Here is a 26,902-nt window from a genome sequence, read left to right on the forward strand (position 1 = left end):
CCCAGCCGGGTAAGGGCTCCAGTGGTCTGCCTCAATAAGCTTTAAACAGAACTTTCTTTACACAAGAACTTTTCTTTTCTTTCCTTCAATTTTATCTCTATTTTTGTTTAAACTGATTTACTTTGAGTTTTTAATAAAACTTTTAAAACAAAGATATTTGGTCGGTGTAGTTATTTGGAACACATGTCACACTGTTGCTTGAACTGTCCTATGAAGGAAACTAAAAGCTGCAAAACTTTGGGAATTTGGGACAAAGTGCAGCTACACTGATGGCACTGTCATCTTCCTGATCTCCTGGAAAGCACACTTTAAACATATGATGAAGATCCTGACATCTTCCAAGAACTGGGCTTAACAGCAACTCAATAAAGTGTAAATTTGGGAACAATGGAGCTAACTGACTGGAAGTAAGTGCTAAGAAAGCAACAGATCAAGCTTCAAATGACCAAAGTGAGTTTGATTATATGATTGATGAGACTCAAGAGCAAGAGGCAAGTGTGTTTAGGGGGATATTATCTGAGGTCCTTAGCCCATTTCTTGTTGGAAGGTTACTAAAATGATGTGGAAGTGGACACCAAAAAAGCTGTTGTTTGAGCTCCTCAAGCAGAAATATTCCTAATTATGTACCTCTGTCACAACCTAACACCCTAGAGGCCAGGTATATTGCCAAACCTGGTGGTGATACAGGCCCAGTATTATATGTTGGAGAAGGATGTCAGGATGTTCTGCTGTGTTAGCTGAACCAAAAAAGGCTGAAAGAGATGCAAAAGGACAGTTCTTCTGGCCACCTGTCTCCAGTGGAGTATAAAGAGAGACTGGAAAACAGGAAAGACAATTTACGTATATTTAGCACTAAGGGAGAAAACTTTTTCTGAGAGCCAGGTCCATACTAAATACAGCAGGTATCAAAGGGAATCTGTTAATTGGGGGTAAAAGTCTCAGTCTGCATAAGCAGAGAATTGTATAAATGAGTGTAAGCCAGCAGCCATGCCACCTGCGTTTTAGAACAGGTCATAGACCTTTCAGGCCTGGCCAATACTTAGATGGGAAACCAACCAGGAAAAAGCTTGGGTTGCTGCTGAAAGAGGTGCTGGTGTGGCCAGAAGGAGGTGCCTACCCTATGGTCTGAATGTGGATCCCAATGCCCCAGTGCATTGACAGGGATACTGTGATTCAAAAATAGTACTATCCTTTGGATGAGACATGACACAGAGGTCCTGAGACTCTGTGGTCAATAAGGATTACCCGGCATCTTTTGTAAAGAGTTTGGTGTATCCTGAAGTCCTGGCTAAATTGTCCACCATGACATATACAGGCTTGGTCCGCAATAAAAATAAAATCCTGTAGTACTTCTTTATATTCCTTGCTTTGCACCCCAATAAATACAAGTTATCACCAATAACAACCCAATTGTGCTTCACTCACTCAGAATATGAAACCAATGTAGGAAGTATTTTAAGATAGAAAGCTTTTATTTGGGGCACCTCTGCACGAGAACCACATTTTTTCCACCCTCTCAAATGTTTTAAATGCCTGGAAAAAATTCGGGACTAAATCACTTATAGCAGTGGTTCTCAACCTGTGGAGCGGGCCCCCTAGGGGGGCACGAAGTAACAAAAAGGGGGGCGCAAAGATGAGAAAAAAAGAAAATAAGAAAAAAATATCTGTTGAAACCAAAACAAATTAACTTAAACTACATTCTGATACTAGAAAAATAAATATAGAGTTAGATAAATGTCGATAAAAGTTAAGTAGGTACAATAAAATGTGCATCTATGTTTCAAAAAAACATTACGGGGACTCAATTAAAACTGTTATGAAAACTCGGGTCGCAAATATTTAAAGGTTGAGAAACGCTGACTTATAGATCTGTACGTAGACAACGTCTTTGCATCCTACAAACAATTACATTCCAAATTTAACTTTCCAGCAACACATTTCTTTCACTACCTTCAATTTCAAAACTCTGTTAAACAGAACCTGCTCAATTTTCCTCATGTCCTACCTACCTCTATGCCGGAAAAAATATTGCTCAGTCTCTAGCACTCAGACAGCATTTCTGAAATATATAAAACCATTTTACAGTTTCTCCCTTGCAAAGATCCAAGAGGACAGTGGAAAAAGGATCTCTCACTCAACATATCAGAAAAGGAGAGGAAAGTAACAATGCACAGAACTCACTCAAGCTCCACATGCGCAAAGCATAGAATAATCCATTTTAAAATTATATATCAAATGCATCTGTCTCGTTTAAAATTGTCCAAAATGTTTCCAGGGCAAGATCCAACCTGCGAATTCTGCAATCAAGTTCCAGCCTCACTGAGCCACATATTTTGGGTCTGCACCAAATTAACATAATTTTGGACCAAAATCTTTAAATGCCTTTCAGACAGCCTTGGGGTCACAATCCCTCCTAACCCATTAATCACAGAGGGGCTTAAAGTGGAGAAGGACAAACAAACTGTGATTGCCTTTACTACACTATTAGCACATAGACTTATGTTGCTCAACTGGAAGAATCCTAACTCTCCTCTTTTAAGTTAGTGGGTAACTGATGTTTTATATTATTTGAAACTGGAAAAAATCAAATTCTCACTTAGAGAATCTGTGCAGAACTTTTTAAAAACCTGGCAGGATCTAATCAAGAATATTTTAGAATAAGCTTTTAATTTGAGGAAGCAGGTTTTCTCCCCTCTTTCCTTCATCTTTATTCATTTATTAATTTATCTATTTACTTATTTTTACTAGCTTTAAGTTTTACTCTGCTGGCCTAGCTCTCTTTCTCAGGGGTTGGGGTTGAATTGTTTCAAACCTTTTTTTTTTGTAAAACTAGGGGGCTCTGCTCCCTGTTCGCTTCGCTCACACACCCCTGGGTTTGGTTTACCAGATACACAATTTAAAGAGATTGTTATTTGTTGATCATTTAAAAGCCTGTACAGCAGCTGTCCTTTTGTCTCACTGCCTTGTCTTGCAGGACGTCAAAGTGTCTTCCGAGAAGATCACGTCTCATCTCCCTCCCAAGATTTTTTTTTATAATGGAGAGACTTATTTGTAAAAGTTATTTGTATGGAATTTTATTTGATTTTAATAAAATCAATAAAATTATAAAAAAAAATAATAAATTGTCGACCATGGTCTAGTCATTCTGGCCCCTTGGCCATCCCCAGTCTCTGATTGGCTAACCATCTCTCACCACTTCACCACCTAACAGCGAATGTGTGGTGAGTGTACTGGCATAAATTGGCTGCCATTGCATCATCCCGGTGGATGCCGAACATTAGTAGTGGTTGAAGTGGCTCCCCACTCACTGTGTAAAGTGCTTTGAGTACCTTAAAAATTGTTATTATTATTATTAAGTGTATTTTAAAGCTTTTTGCAGGCCTGCTGTCTTCCTTCTTGGTTTACCAAGTGCCCTCTAGTGGTCATAAATGATTTAATGCACTTAATTTTACTCCAACAGGACCACAGTCACCTATCATACTGTTTTCACTTGATTATTTTCCTTTGCTTTAAATGTTCTCTTTAAGTAGAAAACAAAGACTTTAAATTCCCTTCAATGTCGGAACAACAGTGTCATAAAGTCTTTAAAGAATTATAGTTTCCAGAAACCCCAGGTATAAAGTCCCATTATGTGGAGTCTGCTGCTCACAAAACCGTAATGCATCATTCTATTAAAGCTAAACTTGCTAATGAGCCTTTGTCAGTATCAGAGATGGGCAACATCAGCTTTGCTATGAAGTTAACATCAGCAATCCAATCCATTTGTACAGCTGAAATGAGAACAGATCCATCCATACATTTTCTAAATCCACTTTATCATGAGCAGGGCAGTGGGGAAGCTGGAGCCTATGCCAGGAAGCATAGCGTGTGAGGCAGGGACAATCCCCAGACATGGCACCAGTCTGTCATAGGATGAGCACAGTCACGTACACAAACACACACACACCTGCACACATGCACTAGAGCCAGTTTAGCAATGCCAATTCACCTACCCTGCATGTCTTTGAAAAGTGGGAAGAAACTAGAGCACCTGGACAAAACCCATTTGGATATGAGGAGAACATGCAAACTCCATGCATGTAGAACCCAGGACTTGAGCCCCAGTCTTCTCGATTTGAAGCACAGTGCCATCATGCTGCCCGACGAGAAAGATGAAATCACTTATATAGCTCGAGCTCAAATTACTCATCATTTCACACACGTCCTGCCTTGCACTGCAGACTTTATTGAAGCAGATAAACAGTGACATGTGCTGGGGTGTTTGCGTTCTTTACTCTCTCTTTGTGAATAGACTTGGCAATGGTGTGAGTGTGATACAAGTTCAGAGCTCAGGATCTCAGCTGCGTTACTGGCTCTTCCCAGCTCTGGAAGAGACATCAAGCAGAAGAGCTAGCACTGATTTTCATTTCAATCCAGTCTCGGTATGCAGACACCATGGTGTAGGCATTACTTCCTGGGCCTTCACATCTTTCTGGGGCATAAGACACAATCCCCACAGCTGTAGGCTTATCTGAAGAGCCTGGGCAAACCAGTGGTCCTCCTGAATCTCCCTGAAATAAATTCAGTGATTATGTTTTGGGGGAAATTAAAAGAATACATAGAAATCAAATCAAACTTCACTTTGTACTGTTTTTCTTAAAGGAAAGCATATTTACTTACATTACAGAACCCTTTTATTCCTGGGCCTCTTGCAAAGATGTGAGAAGCAGACTGGAGCTGTACCTTGACCCTGGCTTCTCTCAACACATTGCTGCTTGTCCCGTTGGTTTTAGTGAGTCCCCATCCTGCCACAGAGCATTCATAAGACTTGATGGACTCATTTGCCAGTGGAATGCTGATGGTGCTCACTTTATGTGTGATCTTGGCCTTGTGCTTCAGCTGTTCCAAATGAAGAAAAGACAGAATGAAGTCAGTCTGAGCCCTCATATCTTGTGGCCACTTAATGTACCCTGGTACACCTATAGATGAATGACTTCTTAGGCTTGTACTGAGGGTCTGAATTGAGATGGGAGTTTAAGACATCTTAGAAGTAACAGAAGATGGGGAGCAGCAGCAGGCAGGCAGTATCTGCACAGGAAGATCAAATGGCTATCTGGAACATATGACACCTGGCCATGTTGTTTGACTTAGACCTCTTTGTGAATGTAGACTGAATTTGGTTCTTCTGAGACAAGCATCCCTCTGTTCTTATTCCAGTATATGGCAACATAGAAAAGGGAGTTTTATTTGGTTTTTTGCTCTTTATTTTGTTTTTGAATAATCAAGGGAATAATAGTGAAATTCTAATATGCTATGGAAAAACTGAACACCATTCCCTCAAATATATCCAATGTAATTCTATTCATAGGAATGTTTGTTGTTAAAATTGTAGTAAACAGCACACATGCCAACCAAATCTCATCTACATGTAATGACTTCTATTTGCTTCAAGATAAGAAAAGAAAGAAAAAAAATGTCAACATCTTTGAACTCAGCAGAGTAAACCTTCTTGTTGTGTCCCCTCACTGTGACTCACCTTCAGAAGCATTATGTCATTCACTAGGGTTTTATTGTTAAAACATTCATGAGGAATGATTTTCACGGCTGGGATATTCTGCTTGGACTTCTCTTTCTTTGAGCGATTATGAACCCCCAGTTGAACAGTGATACTCCTGTTGAGCAAAATACAGAAGGTGAGTCAGGGAGGAGTACAGGGAGAGCAGATCATGGAGAAATGAAAAAGAGCATCATCTATGAACAGTAAAAGAAAAGATGTAGGGCATTAAAATAAACGAACAGATGAAGACAAAAGATTGAAATTGTTCTAAATTTGATTTAACTTATCCAAAGATCTTAACTATACATTGATCTCCTCTCTTGCTTAATGAATCTTAGCCTGGAGAGGTCTTTTTATTTTTTTTTAATTTAAGATGCCTGTTAATTTTTGACATTGATGATGACCTACTTAAAGGTTTTCCAATGCTGTATCTGTCCTAGTGTCTTTATAACCACAGGGAACTCCCGTTTCTGTATTACATCTTACCTGAAGAAGGGGTCTGAGTTGAAGCTTGCATATTGTAATCTTTCTAGTTATCCAATAAAAGGTGTCATTTAGCTTGACTTCTCACTACATTCATAATGCCTAACATGGAAGAACACCTTAGTACTACTATATTTAGAAGAAAGGGGAGTCAGAAAGAAGTACAGAGAGAACATCTCATGACCGGACCTAACAAATCATTATCACACTAATTTCCGGCGCCGCATCCGAGTGGCAGCCTTTCCAGCAGCTCCGTATACGACTTTATCTTTTTACCTTTTTATCTCTATTTTTCTCTATCTCACTGATCACTTCTACCACTTTTTTTTATGTGGAATTGCTCCCTGGACACTTTTACACATTTTACTATTTTACTATTTGACATGGATTTTACACTCCGAGAATCGCCTATTCAAGTAGTCAGCTTAAAGCACTGAGAAGAAATGCTTATGCCGGTGTGGTTCCTTATTTACCTGACGAGGTAAGAAGACGATATCGGGCAGCCGAGCCGGCGCAAAGATAAAAAATAAGATTAAATCGAGAAAATGGCGTTATAAACCGTCGGTGCCTTCTGTGATCCTGGGAAATGTAAACTCACTACCAAATAAGATCGACGAACTGGCTGTGCTGGTGAAAAATGTCAGAACCTACAGAGAATGCAGCTTGCTGTGTTTTAGTGAAACATGGCTAACGTCTATCATCCCAGATGCTAACGTGGAGCTACCCGGGTTTAGCACAGTTAGAGCGGACAGAGACGCAAGTACCTGTGGAAAGAAAAAAGGAGGAGGACTCGCTCTCTATGTCAATACAAAGTGGTGCAACTCAGGACATGTAAACGTTAAAATCTCCACTTGCTGCAGGGACATCGAACTGTTGGCCGTAAGTCTGCGCCCCTATTACTTGCCCAGAGAGTTTGGACACGTGATTGCTGTTATTGTTTACATCCCCCCTCAAGCGAACGCGGAGATGGCGAGTGACATCATCCATTCCGCAGTTGCTAAGTTACAAACGCAGCACCCTGAGGCACTTGTGCTAATCGCTGGAGACTTTAACCATGTAACGCTGGATAAAACATTACCTGCCTTCTCCCAGTATGTGGATTGTAACACTCGGGGAAACAGGACTATTGACCTACTATATGCAAACGTTAAAAACGCATACAGCGCCACCCCACTGCCTGCGCTTGGGAAAGCAGATCATAACCTGGTTCTGCTTCAGCCTCAATACAAACCAAGAGTGAGGGCGCTACCTACAACCACACGCTCATTCAGGAAGTGGTCCCCTGAGGCAGAGCAGGCTCTGAGAGACTGCTTTGGAACTACAGACTGGGATATATTGCTGAGATCACATAGTGAGAACATTGAAGAGGCTGTTGAATGCACAACTGATTACATCAACTTCTGTATGGACATTGTAGTTCCAGTAAGAACAGTATGCTGCTATGCTAACAACAAGCCATGGATTACAAGTGACATCAAGGGCCTTTTGAACCAGAAGAAAAGGGCTTTTAAAGGTGGTGATAAGCATGAGCTGAAGTGCGTGCAGAAGGAACTCCGAGTCCAGCTCAGGGCGAAAGAGCAGTACAGGAGAAAGCTGGAGCAGAAGTTGCAGAACAACAGTATGAAGGAAGTGTGGGATGGGATGAAGATTATCACTAGCTGCAGCTCGAGCGGGTGCCGCATCGAGACAGACGTGGAGAGAGCAAACCAAATGAACAACTTCTTTAATAGGTTTGATCACAGTAACCCACTCTCACCTCGAGTACTGCATCCTCCAACCATCCTTCTGCTGATACCAGCATAGGTGAGACATCCCCACCCACAATTACAGCAGCCCAGGTGAGCAGAGAGCTGAAAAGACTTTGTGCCAGCAAAGCAGCGGGTCCAGATGGTGTATCGCCACGATTGCTGAAGGCCTGTGCGTTGGAACTGGGGAGTCCTCTACAGCGCATCTTCAACCTGAGCCTGGAACAGGGAGAGTCCCAGGCTTTGGAAAACATCTTGTATCACTCCTGTCCCAAAGGTATCACGTCCTAGTGAGCTGAATGACTTCCGGCCTGTTGCTCTGACGTCACATCTGATGAAGACCATGGAGCGGCTGCTGCTTCACCACCTGAGGCCACAGGTCCGTCACGCCCTCGACCCTCTGCAGTTCGCATACCAGGAGAAGGTGGGAGCGGAGGATGCCATCATCTATATGCTTCATCGATCCCTCTCCCACCTGGACAGAGGCAGTGGTGCTGTAAGAATTATGTTTTGGACTTCTCTAGCGCCTTCAACACCATCCAACCTCTGCTCCTTAGGGATAAGCTGACTGAGATGGGAGTAGATTCACACCTGTGGCATGGATTGTGGACTATCTTACAGACAGACCTCAATATGTGCGTCTTGGGAACTGCAGGTCTGACATTGTGTTCAGCAATACAGGGCGCGCGAGGGGACTGTACTTTCTCTCGGTCCTGTTCAATCTATATACATCAGACTTCCAATATGAGTCCTGCCACGTGCAAAAGTTCGCTGATGACACTGCTATTGTGGGCTGCATCAGGAGTGGGCAGGAGGAGGAGTACAGAAAGTTAATCAAAGACTTTGTTAAATGGTGCGACTCAAACCACTTACACCTTAACACCAGCAAGACCAAGGAGCTGGTGGTGGATTTTAGGAGGCCCAGGCCCCTCATGGACCCTGTGATCATCAGAGGTGACTGTGTGCAGAGGGTGCAGACCTATAAATATCTGGGAGTGCAGCTGGATGACAAATTGGACTGGACTGCCAATACTGATGCTCTATGTAAGAAAGGTCAGAGCAGACTATACTTTCTGAGAAGGTTGGCATCCTTCAACATCTGCAGTAAGATGCTGCAGATGTTCTACCAGACGGTTGTGGCGAGTGCCCTCTTCTACGCAGTGGTGTGCTGGGGTGGCAGCATAAAGATGAAAGACACCTCATGCCTGGACAAACTTGTTAAGAAGGCAGGCTCCATTGTAGGATTAAAGTTGGACAGTTTAACATCTGTGGCAGAGCGACGGGCACTAAGCAAACTCCTGTCAATCATGAAGAATCCACTGCATCCACTTAACAGTGTCATCTCCAGACAGAGGAGTAGCTTCAGTGACAGACTTTTGTCACTGTCCTGTTCCACTGACAGACTGAGAGATCGTTCCTCCCCACACTATGCGACTCTTCAATTCCACCCGGGGGAGTAAATGCGAACATTAATTTTATTTTAATTCTTTTCATTTTTATTACTATTTAATTTAATATTGTTTCTTTGTATCAGTTGTCACGCATGAGTGCTTGGGGAACAGCGGATTGACCCGGGTCGTTACGGGAAACGTGCCGCGAGGGGTCTACGACGGAGTACTAACCTCTCTTTCTTTCCTTCTTCAGAAAGCCCGAGGTCTCAGAGACATAAGCAAATGCCATGACGGCTATACGAAGCACGCGCTTCCGGGTCTAATTAATCCCTCTGATGACCCTTGATGACATCAGTCCCAGTATCCATCACCAGTACCCAGCACCTGCACATCAATCTCTGGTCCGCCCTCATAAAAAGCCCGTCCATTTCTCCCCTTTTTGTCTTTTTGCTTTCGATGTTTGTAAACCGATTGACTGCTGTTTTTTTCTGTTTCAGTATACGGGGCGGAAGACCCCAAAACTTACAACGTGTCTTGTCTTATGTTACAGTGGCGTAGTCGTTGGATGACGAGGGTCCGAACTATGGCAGAAGGACAGGTTCTGAACGCGGTTCTCAACACTTTGGTCACGGAGCTCCAGGCCGTTAAGGTGGACCAGGCTGCAACCCAGGCGGAGCTTGCGGAAACGAAGAGGCGGCTGGCAGCTGCGGAAGCGGTAAGACCGGAGCCTCCCGACCGGCACATCCTCCCTTACAGCCTCTTTCCAGGGAGGACGACATAGAGTCGTACCTCTCCATATTCGAGAGGACGGCGTCCCGACAGCGGTGGCCTCGGGCGGAGTGGGCGTCCATTCTGACCCCATACCTAAAGGGGCCTGCGCAGCGGGCATATCATGATCTCCCTGAGGAGGAAGCCGCCCAATATGAACTCCTGAGGGCTGAAATCTATCAGCGGTACGGGGTAACCTCTGGCCAACAGGCACGCGCTTGGCGTCACTGGCGCTTCGACCCCGCACTACCGGCCCGAGCCCAGGCCTTCGAGTACTGGGGGAAGCTCGGACGCTGGCTACGGCCAGATGAAAATCAAGCTCGCCAGGTAGTGGAGCAAGTAGCGTGCGAGGGTCTGATTTACGCAATGCCGGATTATCTCGCCCAACAGGTCCGGAGGCACCCGTTCACTGATATGAACGGCCTTCTGGAGGTTCTCGAGAGACAGCTGGCGGTGTCCCAACTCAGGAGATCTGAGAGTCCAACGCGCGGGTCGCGGCAGGGACGGGCCAGCGTCCCCGAGCCCACTCGCCACGCCCCAGAGGCTCCGGTCAAGCCAAGAGCGAAGGCTCGCGCTGCAGCGCTGTTTCAAGTCGCGGTGAGCGGGACATCTGCTGCCGGCCTGCCCGCTCAACCAGGAGCCGATGGACTGCAGCTGGGCGAAGGAAGAGAGGTACTGTGCACTGTCTAACCCCCTTGCGTTCACAAATACGGGAGTGGTGTTGTTAAACGGGCACTTGGTGGTGGCAATGTTCGATACCGGGAGTAACATAGCCATTGTTGCTCGCCGCTATGTCCTACCGCGACAGTGGCTCCCGCACCGTATGGGAGTAAAATGTGTGCATGGAAAGACCAGAACTTATCGGTCTGCGAGATGCTTCATAACTTGGGAAGGGGCTCTGAAACAGCTGGTGGTCGCTGTAATGCCAGAACCCCCCTTTCCGGTCATCTTGGGACGCGACTGGTCGAATATTAAAAGCGGTAGGACCGTCACCACTCCTCAACCGAGACTAGGTCTGCTCATGGAGGGTCACGGGCCCCTCCCCGCCGTTCCCACGCGTGCGCACCGGCAACTATTGATGGCGTAAACGGGTCGGGGAGTCCTCTTCGGGGGAGGACCTCGACCGGAAGGCGTCCCAAGAGCCGCTCCGGAGCCGGCAAACGCTCCCGCGGCCCCAGTTACAGACATACTCGCCGGCTTGGACACCCAATACCGGTCCACGCCAGCTTCCTTTAAACGTGAACAATGGAATGATGATTCCTTGAGGTTTGCTAGGAATGCTATTGTCTCTGGTGACGACATATCGTCCATGGCATCCACACCACATGGGCCCTACTTTGTACTCGAAAATAATCTGCTTTATTGGGTTGACGAACACGAAGGTGAGGTGCGGAAGTTGTTGCTAGTGCCACGAACCTACCGGCGGGAGGTTTGTGAGCTAGCTCACGCCCATCTCCTAGGTGCCCACCTGGGAACCGAAAAAACGCTGGAAAGAATAAAGCTCCGGTTTTATTGGCCCGGGATCAATGAGGAGGTCCCCCGTTTCTGTAAGTCCTGCCCGGTCTGTCAGTTACGCCAGATTCCCCGCAGGGACCGTGCTCCGCTGATCCCGATCCCCCTGATAGATATCCCTTTTGAGCGGATCGGCATCGATCTAGTTGGCCCCTTGGTGCCTTCCGTACGTGGTCACAAGTATATTTTGGTAATGGTTGACTACGCAACCCGATATCCCGAAGCAGTTCCCCTGCGCTCTGCTAATACTAAAAACATCGCTCGGGAATTAGTAGCCCTGTTTTCCCGCGTGGGCATACCCAAAGAAGTCCTCACAGACCAGGATACGCCCTTCACATCGGATACGTTCAGGGAGGTAGCCAAACTACTCCAGATTAAGCATCTCAAGACATCCGTCTATCATCCCCAGACGGATGGACTAGTTGAGCGCTTCAATCAAACACTGAAGCAGATGCTCCGCAAGGTGGTCAGCGCGGACGGTAGGAACTGGGACCAACTTTTACCCCTCGTGCTGTTTGCCTATAGGGAGGTTCCACAAGCCTCCACAGGGTTTTCCCCCTTCGAGTTGATATATGGGCGACAGCCCCGGGGTCTATTGGACGTACTTAAAGAAGGTTGGGAAGGAGAGGCACTTCCCTCCACTAACCTCCTGGAATATATCGCGCAGTTACGCGATAGATTGACTAAAATCCGACCCCTGCTTAAAGATCACATGTCTAGAGCTCAAGCAGCGCAGGTCCGGAACTACAACCGAAACACCTCTTTACGCGAGTTTCAGCCTGGAGACCGCATGATGGTGCTCGTGCCCACCTCCCACTCGAAACTTTTGGCTCATTGGCTGGGGCCATACGAAGTGAAAGAGGAAAAGGACTCGTGGACTATTTGGTAAGCCAGCCAAATCGTCGACCGAGTGAGAGAGTGTATCATATCAACCTTCTGAAGCCGTGGCGAGACAGGGAGGATGCTCTGTCTCCCGGCCCCGCTCTCTCCCTTTACTCAGAAAAGACACCACTTCACTTCGGTTCTAATCTGTCCCCTTCCCAACGGCAGGAGCTCGAGAGAGCCATCCTGTCTGTCCCGGAGGTGGTCAGCGAGACACCAGGCCGGACCCCGTTGATTGAGCACGACATTGTCACAGACCCGGGGGTGGTTGTCCGGGAACGACCCTACCGTCTCCCAGAGGCAAAACGCGCTGAGGTGGAGCTAGAGGTCCAAAAGATGCTCAAGATAGACATCATTGAGGAAAGCCATAGCCCCTGGTCAAGTCCTATCGTCCTCGTATCCAAACCGGACGGGTCGTGGCGGTTCTGCAACGACTTCAGACGTCTCAATCAGGTCTCGAAGTTTGATGCGTATCCCATGCCCCGGGTGGATGAACTCTTAGAGAAGCTGGGGACGGCCCGCTATCTGACCACTCTTGATATGACGAAGGGGTATTGGCAAATTCCCTTAACGGCATCCGCCAGAGAAAAAACTGCTTTTAGCACCCCTAGCGGTCACTGGCACTACAAGGTACTCCCATTTGGGCTGCACGGGCGCCGCGACCTTTCAACGTCTGGTGGATAAAGTGCTGCGGCCCCACCAGTCCTACTGTGCTGCATACCTGGATGACGTTGTTATCTATTCCAGCACGTGGGAGGAACATGTTGTGCAGGTCTATACAGTACTCCTGACGCTAGCGAGAGCTGGGCTTAGCATCAACCCGCACAAATGCTACTTTGGGATGAGCGAAGCCCGTTATTTAGGCTACCTGGTGGGTGGAGGGCTGGTGAGACCACAGTGTACCAAAATAAAAGACATCTTAGAATGGCCCGACCGATGGTCAAGAAACAGGTGCAGGCCTTCCTGGGGCTAGCGGGATACTACCGCCGGTTTGTACCTCGCTTCTCCGAGAGCAGCACCCTTGACGAACTTAACAAAGAAGGGGGCCCCTTTACATGTGGTGTGGACCAAGGATACGGAGCGGGCATTCAGTGACTTGAAACGGGCCCTTACTTCGGCACCTATATTAAGGACGCCTAATTTCTCGCTTCCTTTTATTCTCCAGACCGATGCGGACACAGGCCTCGGTGCCGTACTGAGCCAAAGCGTCGATGGTGTCGAACACCCTGTGATTTACCTGAGCCGGAAACTGTTGGATCGGGAGACAAGGTATGCGGCGGTGGAGCGGGAGGCCCTGGCCATTAAATGGGCGGTGATGCACCTGCGGTACTACCTGCTGGGTCGGGAATTCACTCTCGTGACGGACCATGCCGCCCTCCAGTGGATGGCTCTTCACCGGGATTCGAATCCCCGGGTCACCAGGTGGTTCTTGGATCTGCAGCCCTTTAAGTTCACCGTCATTTATCGCCGGGGCACCCTGCAGGCCAACGCTGATGCTCTCTCTCGCGTGCACGACCTCGCGGTTTGGGTAGCCCGCCCCGATGGGCCTGGGCTAACGGGGGGGTCCTGTCACGCACGAGTGCTTGGGGAACAGTGGATTGACCCGGGTCGTTACGGGAAATGTGCCGCGAGGGGTCTACGACGGAGTACTAACCTCTCTTTCTTTCCTTCTTCAGAAAGCCCGAGGTCTCAGAGACATAAGCAAATGCCATGACAGCTATACGAAGCACGCTTCTGGGTCTAATTAATCCCTCTGATGACCCTTGATGACATCAGTCCCAGTATCCATCACCAGTACCCAGCACCTGCACATCAATCTCCGGTCCACCCTCATAAAAAGCCCGTCCATTTCTCCCCTTTTTGTCTTTTTGCTTTTGATGTTTGTAAAAGCGATTGACTGCTATTTTTTTCTGTTTCAGTATACGGGGCGGAAGACCCCAAAACTTACAACGTGTCTGGTCTTATGTTACACGGTATACTGCTGCTGGATTATGTGAATTTCCCCTTGGGATTAATAAAGTATCTATCTATCTATCTATCTATCTATCTATCTATCTATCTATCTATCTATCTATCTATCTATCTATCTATCTATCTATCTATCTATCTATCTATCTATCTATCTATCTATCTATCTATCTATCTATCTATCTATCTATCTATCAAAAAAAAAAGTCAGAAGAATTGTAGCATTGTTCCTTACTTAATTATTTTATTTTGAATACCTTTTGTTCCAAAAATATATATATATATATATTGTGGCATGCGGCTGAGGGTGGAGCCCAGCCGGGACGCCCGAGGGGACGGAGGAGGGCTGGTGCCTCCTCCCGACCACGAGGGGGCGACCACCCTTGTTTTGTTGGTGGCCTTGGGTAGGGGGCTTGGAAGCCCAACCCTGTAGGCCCGTGGCTACTGCCAGCCGGTGCCCCGGTGCCTGAGGAACCCCGGATGTGGTGTAAGTGCTGGGAGGAAGAAGAATGGGGACACCCGGAGGGCTTCCGGTTGCGCAGTCTGCAGTTCCGCCACACGGGGGCATGTCCATGGAGGAATGCCGGGAAGCAGCTGGAGCTCATCCGGGGTGCTATAAAAGGGGCCACCTCCCAACAGTTGAGAGCGGAAGTTGGGTGGAAAAGGGCGGAGATTGAGAGAGGACTGGAGGCAGCCAGAAGAAAGGCACTAGTGACTGTGTGAGAGGCCCGGACTTTTGGGGAATCAGTGCTGGAGGCACTGGGTTTGTGCACTTGAACTGTAAATATTGTATATAGTTGTGGTGTAAATAAACGTGTGTTGGGTGATCAAACGATGTCCATCTGTCTGTGTCCGGGGCTAGTTCCACTATATATCTATACTAATAAAAGGCAAAGCCCTCACTCACTCACTCACTCACTCACTCACTCACTCACTCACTCACTCACTCACTGACTCACTCACTCACTCACTGACTCATCACTAATTCTCCAACTTCCCGTGTGGGTGGAAGGCTGAAATTTGGCAGGTTCATTCCTTACAGCTTCCTTACAAAAGTTGGGCAGGTTTTATATCGAAATTCTACACGTAATGGTCATAACTGGAAGCAGTTTTTCCCCATTTACTGTAATGGAGATGAGCTTCAACGCCGTGGGGGCGGAGTTTCGTGTGACATCATCACGCCTCCCACGTAATCACGCAGTACATAGAAAACCAGGAAGACCTCAAAAAGCGCTGAAGAAAATATGCATTATATAATTGAGAAGGCAGCGAAACAATAAGAAGCGAAGCGAGTGACATATACAACCATATTGATGAGTTCTGCTACTTTGGAAACAAAGTATGGTGTAAACCTACACTTTAAATTAAGTTCATAGACAGGCTGCGCTGGCGTTTGTAATTTAGTGCCTGCCCATATAAGGCCGTCCGTCAGCGGCAATCCAATAGCAAACTCCCACTAAATATTCACGGGTGAAGGACTGTGCTTATGGAGAGGAAGATGAGATGGTCAGGGTGGTGTCTGACACAAACTCAGCGAAACTGCGAGAGAAAGTTTTAAGTGCCAGGACTAAGGTAACATTAAATACAGCCACGGACATAGCACAGATGGCACCAGCACAGCTGGGAACCTTCGATGCATGTACACCGCGGCTCACGTGAACTGGCGCAGTGCACAGATAAAAGGCAACAGTTCCAAAGAGCTGAACAAAACCGAATTACACAATTGAAAAGGCAGCAAAAAATATGAAGCGTCTATACATACAAGCATATTCATAAATCCAGCTACTGCGGAAACAAAGCACACAGTGGAAAAAGTCAATGTCCCGCTAAAGGAAGACAGTGTAAAAAACCCGTGCATGCAGTGTGTCAGGTCTCAGATAAAGAAGAAGACGAGCTGTTTATTGATGCAGTAAGAAACGAATCGATGAATGAAACCTGTCATCTTTACAGCGATTGACAAACACGGAATGTAACTTGAACACAACACATCCTACAAATACGAACCTGATTGAAAGAAATAATGATAATCAAATCCTTGATGACAGCAACACTCAGTAACACTCACAAAACAAATACTGTATATTGACAGTCATGTTACGTTATTTTTAAAATGTTCCCTTTTCTTTTCTAGCTTTTTAACACACTACTTCTCGCTGCGATACGCTGGTATATATATATATATATATGTATATATATATAACCCGATCTACATACTCGAATAATGGATACTTTATTCGCCATCAGTGATTGTTTTGGTAAAGCCATACTCAGTGTATTCATTAGATGAGCGGTAAAAAGTAAGAGCGAGGGAGGATGACTTATTGAGGCATGCAGGCTGTAGTGCGTCAACTCTATCTGAATTGCGCGATCACATTTGAAAAAATATATCTTTTCAAGTTCTATTTAGTCCATATGTGTCAAACTCAAGGGCCGGGCCACATCCGCCCGGCGTGTAATTATATCCGCCCCGAGATCATTTTATATACTGTATTATTGTTATTAAAGCCGGGTATATGAAGCGCTGGTAACACAATAAACTACAGATCCCATAATGCAGCGCTTCAGCTGCCTTGCCGAACAGTTACGCGTTAATCAAGTCTACCTTAAGATGCTGCAAGTTATTGCGAAGCTAGCTCACACGATGCTGAAGAGAAAAGTTGATTCTGAAAATAGAGCCTTTAAAACCGATGGGAGGCTGAGTATATGTTTACTGAACCCGTGTGTCTCATTTGTGGAGCTAATGTGGCTGTAATTACAGAATTTAATCTAAGACGGCACTATAAAACAAAACATCAGGGTAACCTGAAAGACCTGAATGCAATGCAGAAGATACAGAAAGCAGAAGAATTAAATAAGAATCTGACACTTCAGCGGACGTTTTACCCGTGCACAATCACAAAGTGATTTCAATTGAGCTGCTTTTATGGGAGACACAACCACTTGCCCCACTTTCCCTATTACCAAGTAATGTTAAACCAAGTCGTCACTACGGTGTTCCCAAACACGCACTTTGCTGATAAACTGAGCGCACTGAGTTTGCACGGCGCTTTGGTGACTTTGAAGAACAAAAAAAGTCCGTCTACATGCGGCTCGAACCTTGTGCATGTTTGGTAGCACATATCTGTGTGAGAAGCTCTTCTCAGTGATAAAGACTAACAAAACAGCACACAGGAGTCGCCTCACTGATGAGCACCTGCAATCCATCCTGAGAATCTCCACAACACAGAACCTCACACCAAACAGAAACGAACCTGTTGCCAAAAAAAGATGCCAGGCGTCCAGCTCTAAAATGACATATGAGCAAAGACAACTGAATGATTTGATTTGTTATTGCTGAAAGGAACACATTTTATTTATATTTCCAGGTTTTGTTATGCAGCATGTTCATATTTGAATTTGTATAATTTTGACAGGATATATTTTTATGGAGAGCAAAATCTTTTGGGATATTTAAAATCTAAGTTTATTTTTTATAAAATATAAAATTACATAAGAGTAAAGAAATTTGAATGTTTGTTCTTTTAATGTTTACTTTATTTCTAACTTGTATAATTTAGACAGGATATATTTTTATGGAGAGCAAAATATTATAAGTTGTTTAAGGTTTGAGTTGATTTATTCAGGAATAATATTCCTGTCTGTTTTTACCATTCCTACCAAAGATATTTCTGTCGACTAAATAAAAATTCCTTCTATTTAAAATTTAAATAGAACTTGAACAAATACGATAGTTCATAATATCCACGCAGACTTGCACGTAAGAGCGGGAGTCATCCGTTTTAACAAACAGCGTATTGCACTGATACGAAATAGCTGTGTGTGTATATATGTAGATATGTATGTATATGTATATATATGTTTATATATGTGTGTGTGTATGTGTATTTGTGTGTATATATGTGTGTGTATGTATGTATGTGTGTATGTATTTATGTGTGTGTGTATATGTATGTGTATATATGTAGATATATATATATATGTATATATGTGTATATGTATAGATATGTATATATATATATATGTTTGTGTGTGTGTGTAAATATATATATATATATATGACAACAACACTCATCACTCACAACAGTGACAAAACAATTACATTGACAATCATGTTACGTTATTTTCAAAATGTTTCCTTTTCTTTTCATTGCTTCTTTAACACACTACTTCTCTCTTGAAGGTATTTATTTAGTATATATATATATATATATATATATATATATATATATATGTAATAACTGGTAGTTGAGTATTAAACTTCCTGGAGCTGAACTTTGCTACTAACTTCCCCTAAGCTATTTGCTAGCGGGGTGCTAGCACCATACACGCAGCTGTACCTAGCTCATTAAGTAGGCGAACACTCGTGTCCCATACACCGCACGACCCCGAGTGTCTCTGTAAATAAATGCATAGATGGAATATCTAGCAAGACACAGCTCTGTCCTTTATTACATCTTTAATAGAGCAGAGAGTCAAAAACAAAGCTTAATACATGCAAGGCCATAGCCAAAGTCATTCATCAACACATCTTTCACCATAATGGTAACGGTTACACTTTTATATAACAGGGCTGCAAATGAACAAAACTCACCCATAACTAACTTGAACATAAACACATATAACATCTCTAATGCAAAAGAAATCGACTGCCTTGTTTAAATAACACAAAAAGTAAACTCTAAAGAAATACCCATAATGCACCATGCTGTTAGCGCTGACTGCCGGGTCATTACAATATATATATATATATATATATATATATATATATATATATATATATATATATATATATATATATATATATATTGTGATAGATGACCAGCGACCTTGATGGTTCAGGAGCCATGGAGTGCAGGTCTTCCATCATACCAGGAAGTGATGCATGAAGGTTATCAGGGAATCACCTGGAGCACATCCGGCTGAGCTATAAAAGGGGCCGTCTCACTCCATTCAGAGAGCCGGAATTAGGAGGAGGTGGACAGATTTTGCAGGAGAGGAGTGGAGACGGCAGAAGAGAAGTTAAAAAGAAAGAAAAGAGACAAGAAGTGAAAGAACTGAGCCTTGTGGTTTGTACATTGTGTGTGTAGAAGGAAAATAATAAAGGCGTGTGTTTTTGGGACATTGTGTGTCTCAATGTCTGTCTGTAGCCAGGCTGATCTTTTACAGTAGATTCCACTGTAGATATGTCATTAAGCTGTGAAAAAATGCATAATTAAAAAAATCATTTCATTATTATGAAATAAAATGATTTTATTTTGACTCAATGATGTGTTACCTTACAGTCTTTGTTTAAAATTGGCCTTGTTTTTAAAGAACATTTTGGATTTCCACATGGCTGGAGTTATGTATTCCAGAATGCCCCTTTTCATGATGGTTCTGTCACTTGTCAATCAGGACCAATGGGCTGAAACTATTCCTATTGGTTAATCATTTCCTGACAATTACTTTTGCCTCATTGTGAATGGTAAAATACCAAAAATCCTTAGTGCTGCTTGTATGCAAACATAGAAGCAGTAAGAATTGGGATAGTTGTAAGGTAGTTTAACATATGGGAATGGGTACCAAACAATGGACACTTTATTAGAACATAATAAACAGTACTTTAAAAGCCCAATGGTTTAGTTACTTTCTTCTGTTGTTACAATCCTTGGGAAATGACTTGTAAAGCAACAAACAAGCACCAAAGACAAAACCTTGATAGTCTCCTGCTGTTCCCACTCCTTAATTTAAAGCCAAGTTTACACTTGATGTGTCTGTGCTGAGCCTGAGGGTTATGATGTCATATTTGGAGAAATGCCGCAGCGCACGGGCTGCACTCGGACATTTTTCTAAATATGCAGGGCAGTGAAAATGGCGGCTGTGTATCCAAAATGTGGAATTTCAAGGGGAGGCTGGTAATGTGGGTGCCAGAATGATGAACAAAGGGCTGGATATGACACAACAGGTCATCAAAACATAAGGAAACACATGAAAAAAACATTGGAAATGCACGTAGATCCCTCATTCATGAGAATATAATATTTGTCCTTGCTTCTCTGCTTTTGGTCAATGAGTCTGACACTTCAACATCTCCTTTTCTTCCTCTTCTAGTTAGAAATAGCAGACACAACTCTTCTTCTATCAGCATAGTCGGACATCATCTGCTGTAACATTGTTTGCTATGGAGCATTGACCAAACAGTGTCACCTACTGACTATGAAGCTATCAATTCACCAATTGAACGGGCCACAACAGGTGTAAATGTTGTTTGGTCACTCAATATGCACGCTTTGTGTTGTGGCTTCATGCGGTAAATATAAACTGTTGTGTTAATACTGCCAATATCGTTGATGGCTCATTCTCATGATTGCCCTCCTCACTGCCATTAACTTTCTCTCAGTCTCTCTCAGTCTCATTTTCATTGCCCAGAATGCATCTCTCCTGCATAGGGCTGCTATTGATCCCCTCTCTGAAAGACTCCACCTGTCATCTTGAATTTTCTTGAACTTGTAGAATGCAAGTGCTCCCTGTTCATGTTAAACAGGTTACTGTCACTCAGGCATTGAGCCCCATCTATATGAAGAGTAGTCTGTAGCTACTTATTGCTATTTTAAGAGAAATTGACAATATATTGGTAATGTTTATATGAGTAAGTGCTCTTCAAAATATTGATGAACAGGTTCTAGAGAGTTTAAGGTCAATTGAGCACCATTTATGTAAACAAGGTTATTTGGAAGTATGTTGCCTGGAATTCTAGCCACAGATAGTCATTGTGATGCTTAATCAGTCACAAATTCTTCATTAATATTTGAAGAGAATAGCTTTGATATTTTTCAAATCAAAGCTGTTACATAAATGTACTATATATACATTTGCCATGCAAAATTGTGTTCTGAAGTTAAGCAGTTTCTGTATATTAAAAAAATATCTTTCCCACATTGGCACTTTACAATGTAGAGTATGGGACACAGATGAAAAGCTTAAAAACTTACCAAATATGTCAGTTTTTCAAACCAAAACAGTTGTCCATTATTGATCTGCATTTTACGATTACATGTACATTGTAAAATATTTTCACACACACATTGCCACATGGGAGGCAGTCTAAGGGTTTAACCTAAAAGTATAACACCGGGTCAGGGGTTGATGAAGTGCACTAATGTCTTTTATCTCTCCTCTGCAGATCACCCAAAGGAATGATCAGCTAAACCCCAACCAGGTTCCACTTTCTTCCTACAGATCTCATTTACACCTGGGCCACGTTGAACCCTCCTCTTCCCTCCCACTGCCAATAAAGCCAGTCACTTGCCTTTCCCAATCAGTCCTATTCTGTATTAATTCCTGAAATGCATTCTTGCTAACTACTTTGACAATATATGAGATAGAACCCCAAACCTTTTTCCTGTCGGCCCAGAAGTGAGAGGTGGAGTCAAGGTAAGGACTCCACCTCCGAGGGAACAAAAAACTCGCTTAGGCACTAATAACACAAGGAAGGCCAGCACGTCAGCAAAACGAAACTTTTGAAGAAAGACAAAGTTGTTTAGCCGATAACATCAGCAAAAACGGTATCCCTTTTACTTTTCCTCCTGCCACTAATACACAAGCGATGCGAGCACATCGGCAAAACGAATCCTCCTTGGAGAGAGATGCCCAGAGTAGTTCCTTTCAATTACCTGACATCTCTACATTTCAATTTTTTTCTGACAATTTCAATAGTTTCTAGGACCCCAGGCTTTTTCCAGCATGAGCTTACACAGCTAGTGTATATATATATATATATATATATATATAGTGGCAGACGGCTGGGGCCCGTACCCAATTAAATAGTGTAAGAACCGAGGGAAAGATTTTGTTCAGGACGTTATCTCCCCCAGAACTCTAGAATGCAGCCCTACTTGGCAGCTGTGACACCACGGATTCCCACAGGGCATGCTGGGAGCTGGAGTTTGGTACAGCCCTGTTGGGTTCCATGGGGGCTGGCGGGGGAGCTGCTGAACCCTACAGTGGACTTCCACCACACCCGGGAGTGATTCCAGGTAACCCTAATGAGCCATCTGGAGCACTCCCAGGAGCTGAATAAAAGGAGCCACCTCACTTGTATTGTGCTGTGCTCTGGGGAGAGAGAAAAAGAAAAGTGTTTCCCGACTGTAAATAAAAGTGTGTTACGCACTTACTTCTGCCTCTGCCTGTCAGTGTCAGGGTTGGGGTGGTTGTATGTGCCCCTGGTTTCCAGTATATATTGCTGTACTTTGTAATTGCCATTTTATTTATTTCATTTTCACACAAATGGTATTCCAGAATTTTTTGGATAAGGCGGAGAAAAAAAGAAGAACAGAACAAACCCTACAATGTCAAGGGTCCTGTGCTTAAACTCACAGCCTGAGTGTGTTCTGTGCCATAGGGGCAGGTGAGATCTGCTCTACTGCTGCCGATAATATTCTGAGTTAAATCGAGTGCCTGAGAAAATTCAAGCTGTAGCCATGAAAGTAGAAAGCCTCTTGTATGTCTGCTCAATTATTCCTCTATAGGAGTAGTTGAACCGAGGGTGAATTGTATGCGGAGTTTGCTACGCACATCACCACAAAGTACAAACAAAGGATTGGTGCTCTACATAACAACTTTCCTGAGTGCAGTTCCACAAAAGCATGAAGAAACTGATGAAGAACTTTTTAAATTAGTGATCTAAAACGGTTTCTAAAATAAATGTCATCAATTATTGATTTAATTTATCTGCTCAATAAACTGTTGCCATTTAAGGAAGACAAGGCCTCTCTTCACCTTCATTACCAGCTACCTAAATTCTGTGCGTTTCTTCTCATGTGTTCATGTGGCTTTTCATCATGCGTTGTGTTGTGGTTTTCACCCACATCCCCGAAACCTGCAGATTAGATGACTACTGACTCAAACGTGATCTGGTGTGAGTGGATATGCTCTGCATAAACTGGTACACTGTGCTATTATTTTACCAAGCAGACATTTAAAAGTCACCCAAACACCTTAAATAAAGACCTTACAACATACAACACACAATAATACATTTAAAAAATTAGCAGTAATAATATCTAAAGGAATATGAAAATGAATAAATAACTAATTAAAAATAGAATAAACAAAAAAATGTATAGAAACCCCTCAAAACTTAAACGAAGGAAAGAAATAATTAAAAAAAAAGCCAAATTCAGGAATTAACAAAAAAGGTGAAAGAAAAATTCCAAATAATTAAAAAAGCCAAAAACCCCATGATATTAAAACAAAACAGAAGGTCAAAGAACCAGAAACACCTACATGGAAAACAGAAAGCCTTCACAACAGAGAAGTGGCAAGGGGGACGAACAATAGAGTCCCAATATAAATGAAATCCTCTCAGTAGGAAGAGAGACAGGGGACAAAAAGGGTCACATAGTCAGGCCAGGAGATGAACAAATAATCTAAGAGTACAGTGAATCAAATTTTAGGAAGAGACTTACTGAGTAGTCAAAGAGAGAACCGACAATCACAGCTCAAAGCATTAAATCAAAAAACAAAGCTGAAAGGAAGAAAGCTGAGAGTTCACATGCTAACTAATAGCCTTTCTCTAACTAACTGGAAAGATGGTTGCTCTGAGTCCAGTGTTGTTTCCCACCTTGCACCAGGTATGACTGAGATGCACACTGGCTTCCCATCTACCTCAGTCACATAATAAATGGATGTTTCTCTCAAATCATAAACTACAACTGTAGGATTCTAGTGAGTCGAGTGACCAAATGCCATTGTCACACTAGACTGCACACATGACGCCTACACATTAACTATGAAAATCAGCACTTGGTGTTTTGTTTAACTCTCATTCTATCTACCAGCTATTGAATTTTATGACCTATTATTATTAGTATTGTTATGATTATTCTTTTATTTTGCGAATGTCTTTTTCTAGCCCATCCTAGAAAATAAGGAAAAATAAATTATGTTAGACTGCATATCACATCCACAGTCCAAAGACATGCAGGTTAGGTGGACTGGCGATTCTAAATTGGCCCTAGTGTGTGCTTGGTGTGTGGGTGTGGATGTGTGTGTCCTGTGGTGGGTTGGCACCCTGCCCAGGATTGGTTCCTGCCTTGTGCCCTGTGTTGGCTGGGATTGGCTCCAGCAGACCCCCGTGACCCTGTATTCGGATTCAGCGGGTTAGAAAATGGATGGATGGATGGATGATTATTCTTTTATTTTGCGAATGTCTTTTTCTAGCCCATCCTAGAAAATAAGGAAAAATAAATTATGTTAGACTGCATATCACATCCACAGTCCAAAGACATGCAGGTTAGGTGGGTTGGTGATTCTAAATTGTCCCTAGTGTGTGCTTGGTGTGTGGGTGTGGGTGTGTGTGTCCTGTGGTGGGTTGATGCCCTGCCCGGGATTGGTTCCTACCTTGCGCCCTGTGTTGGTTGGGAATGGCTCCAGCAGACCCCTGTGACCCTGTGTTCAGATTCAACAGGTTGGAAAATGGATGGATGGATGCATATCACATTTGTGTAAAATTCATGTCTGGAAGTAGAGGTGTCACGTCTTTGACACTTCTTGATATCAATGCTGGATACGTAATGAGTTTATCAAACAGTGAAATGGGGTCTGTTGGCTCTTACATACTGTACTATATAAGTAAATGATAAATTAAATTCAAAGAGAACATCCATCTACTGTTGAACTCACTAACAATCCTGGAATTAGACACAAACTGCACCAACTAATACTGAAAGGAAGTGAAGGTCAACATGATGATGCATGTATTAAAGAGTCAAATGTCAAATCTTTGTGAGTCTTTTTGGTGCTAAAATACCTAAATATCCACAAATGGTTGGTAAAACACTTCCACTGACTTTATTATTTCAAATGATATCCCTCCCTATCATCTACTAGCTGGAGTAACTGAGACTGCTTGAGGTAGGGGACCAACTAAACCTTGGAACACAAAGTAGCCTTGTGGTGTTCCTGCGTACAAATGGGGAATCTTTGGTGGAAATAGCTTCGTCGCTGTGGATTTGCATACTGGACAGACGCAAGGTCAGCACTGTCCGGGTGGAGTACAATTGGTAAACTTTGGAATAAAAACAAAGCATACAGTCTTCCTCTGTATAAATGGGCAACCTGTGTAAAATTTGGCAGAGTGGATTTACATACCAGATAAACACAGACTCACACACACACACACAAACTGATTCAGATCTATATATTATATTCTTTTCTGGTCTGTTCCTGGAATTTATGGGTTTAAAAAAGACATTAGGATTGTAAATCCTGAAATAAATAACAGGAGTATCAGACATGTTGAAACTTACTCTCCTTGGCAGTGAGCTGCAGTCAGGATGAAGTTTGGGAGAATGAGGAAACCGCCACACCAGGATTCGTTTTTACCACTTTTGATCTTCAAGAAGGCCATATAAGGTCGACTGTGGGCTTCAGCTTCTGTCCCATCAATGATCTTTTCACCTGAGACAACTAACAGGAGAGAAAGTGAATATGATGAGATGATGGACAGAACATCAAGAGTTTCATCCCAAATAATTACTACACATGCTAAGAGAACGATAAACAGCTGTTTCCATCTTAAATGTTCTACTAGACTTCCAGCACATCTTTGCACATATTTTAGTTTGCTTTATAAGCATCAGACTTTGACACTGCAGACTTAAGTAGCTGAAAGACCCCTTTCCCTAGTTTCTTGTTGACCCAACCCAAGTTTACCTGCCAGTCCCACACAGACAGCGGTGATGGTAATCCAGTAAGTTCGCAGCATGGCTGACTGTCTCTGCAGCTTGGCTTTGAAGTTCATGTCTTTATATTCAAAGTGAGTGGTGGGGAGATGACTCCTTAAAACCAACCACAAACCACAGAGCAGTCGATACACAAGAGAAGAAGATGAAAAAAACACCCTGCCTAATTACTGGCAGGTCATTTATACCCACTGAGTAAATGAAATAGTGTTTTAAATTTATAATCATTGGTACGTAATTATGTGGATGTACTTAAATGAGTGATCTATAACTACAAGAAGAGCCTACATTGTGACTTAATAATTTCTGAATGAAGTTTTAAGATTCATTTACTCAGAATCACCAAGTTGAATCCTTTTCGTCACTTAAATGCTATAAGCAGTTATGTTCTGTAAAAACCTAAAAGTCTGAAAAGCAAGTATAGAACACTTAGGTCATCAGGATTATATAATTAGGTGCTGTCTCAATATTTAAACTGTAAGAATCTCCTTTTTAACCACATGATCTGGTGCTGTGTTTTAGATTTTCTCAGTGCTTTGTGTAAAGAAGTGGGTGTTGATTTCTGCCCTGACTAAAAGCCCCATATTTTACACTAAGTGTTCTTCACTATTTAACAGGAAAAAAAATCTTCTGAACCAGTTTATCGATGCCTTTAAGAATTCTAAAGATCTGAAATAGACAGTCACACAGCCTTCTCTTTTCACCCATAGGTAAACTTGTCTGCTCAAAGGTTGCTCTTTGATGGCTTGTGAGACTTGAAAGAGATTCTCATTTATGTTTCATTTATGAATCAGCTTTGTCACAGATGTGTCTCCTAACATTCCTAAATAGAAGTAACTTTAGACAAAAAGAAGACATGAAATACAGCTGAGGTAGATTTGAATTTGGTTTGGA

The 26,902-nt window shown here is 43.3% G+C and overlaps 1 protein-coding gene across 1 annotated transcript; it reads right to left on the reverse strand.

Moving 5' to 3' along the window:
• Positions 1-4,205: 4,205 nt before the first annotated feature.
• LOC120536275 (granzyme-like protein 1) lies at positions 4,206-26,032 on the reverse strand. The gene is made up of 5 exons (XM_039764598.1): positions 25,980-26,032; positions 25,574-25,733; positions 5,516-5,651; positions 4,660-4,878; positions 4,206-4,550 (listed from the first exon to the last, which is right to left on the reverse strand). The coding sequence occupies exons 1-5, from the start codon at positions 26,029-26,031 to the stop codon at positions 4,377-4,379; spliced, it is 741 nt and encodes a 246-aa protein (XP_039620532.1). The 5' UTR covers position 26,032; the 3' UTR covers positions 4,206-4,376.
• Positions 26,033-26,902: the final 870 nt, after the last annotated feature.

This window comes from Polypterus senegalus, chromosome 10 (genome assembly GCF_016835505.1).
Source record: "Polypterus senegalus isolate Bchr_013 chromosome 10, ASM1683550v1, whole genome shotgun sequence".
In the NCBI taxonomy this organism is placed as follows: domain Eukaryota; kingdom Metazoa; phylum Chordata; class Cladistia; order Polypteriformes; family Polypteridae; genus Polypterus; species Polypterus senegalus.

What these genes read in the sequence shown, in the direction of transcription:
- LOC120536275 (XM_039764598.1), bottom strand. Translation starts at nt 26,031, where the DNA reads ATGCTGCGAACTTACTGGATTACCATCACCGCTGTCTGTGTGGGACTG. An exon ending in GCAGCTCACTGCCAAGGAGA is followed by an intron (nt 5,652 to 25,573) that starts GTAAGTTTCAAC and finishes TTTGCTCAACAG; the next exon opens with GAGTATCACTGTTCAACTGG. An exon ending in GAATAAAAGGGTTCTGTAAT is followed by an intron (nt 4,551 to 4,659) that starts GTAAGTAAATAT and finishes AATTTATTTCAG; the next exon opens with GGAGATTCAGGAGGACCACT.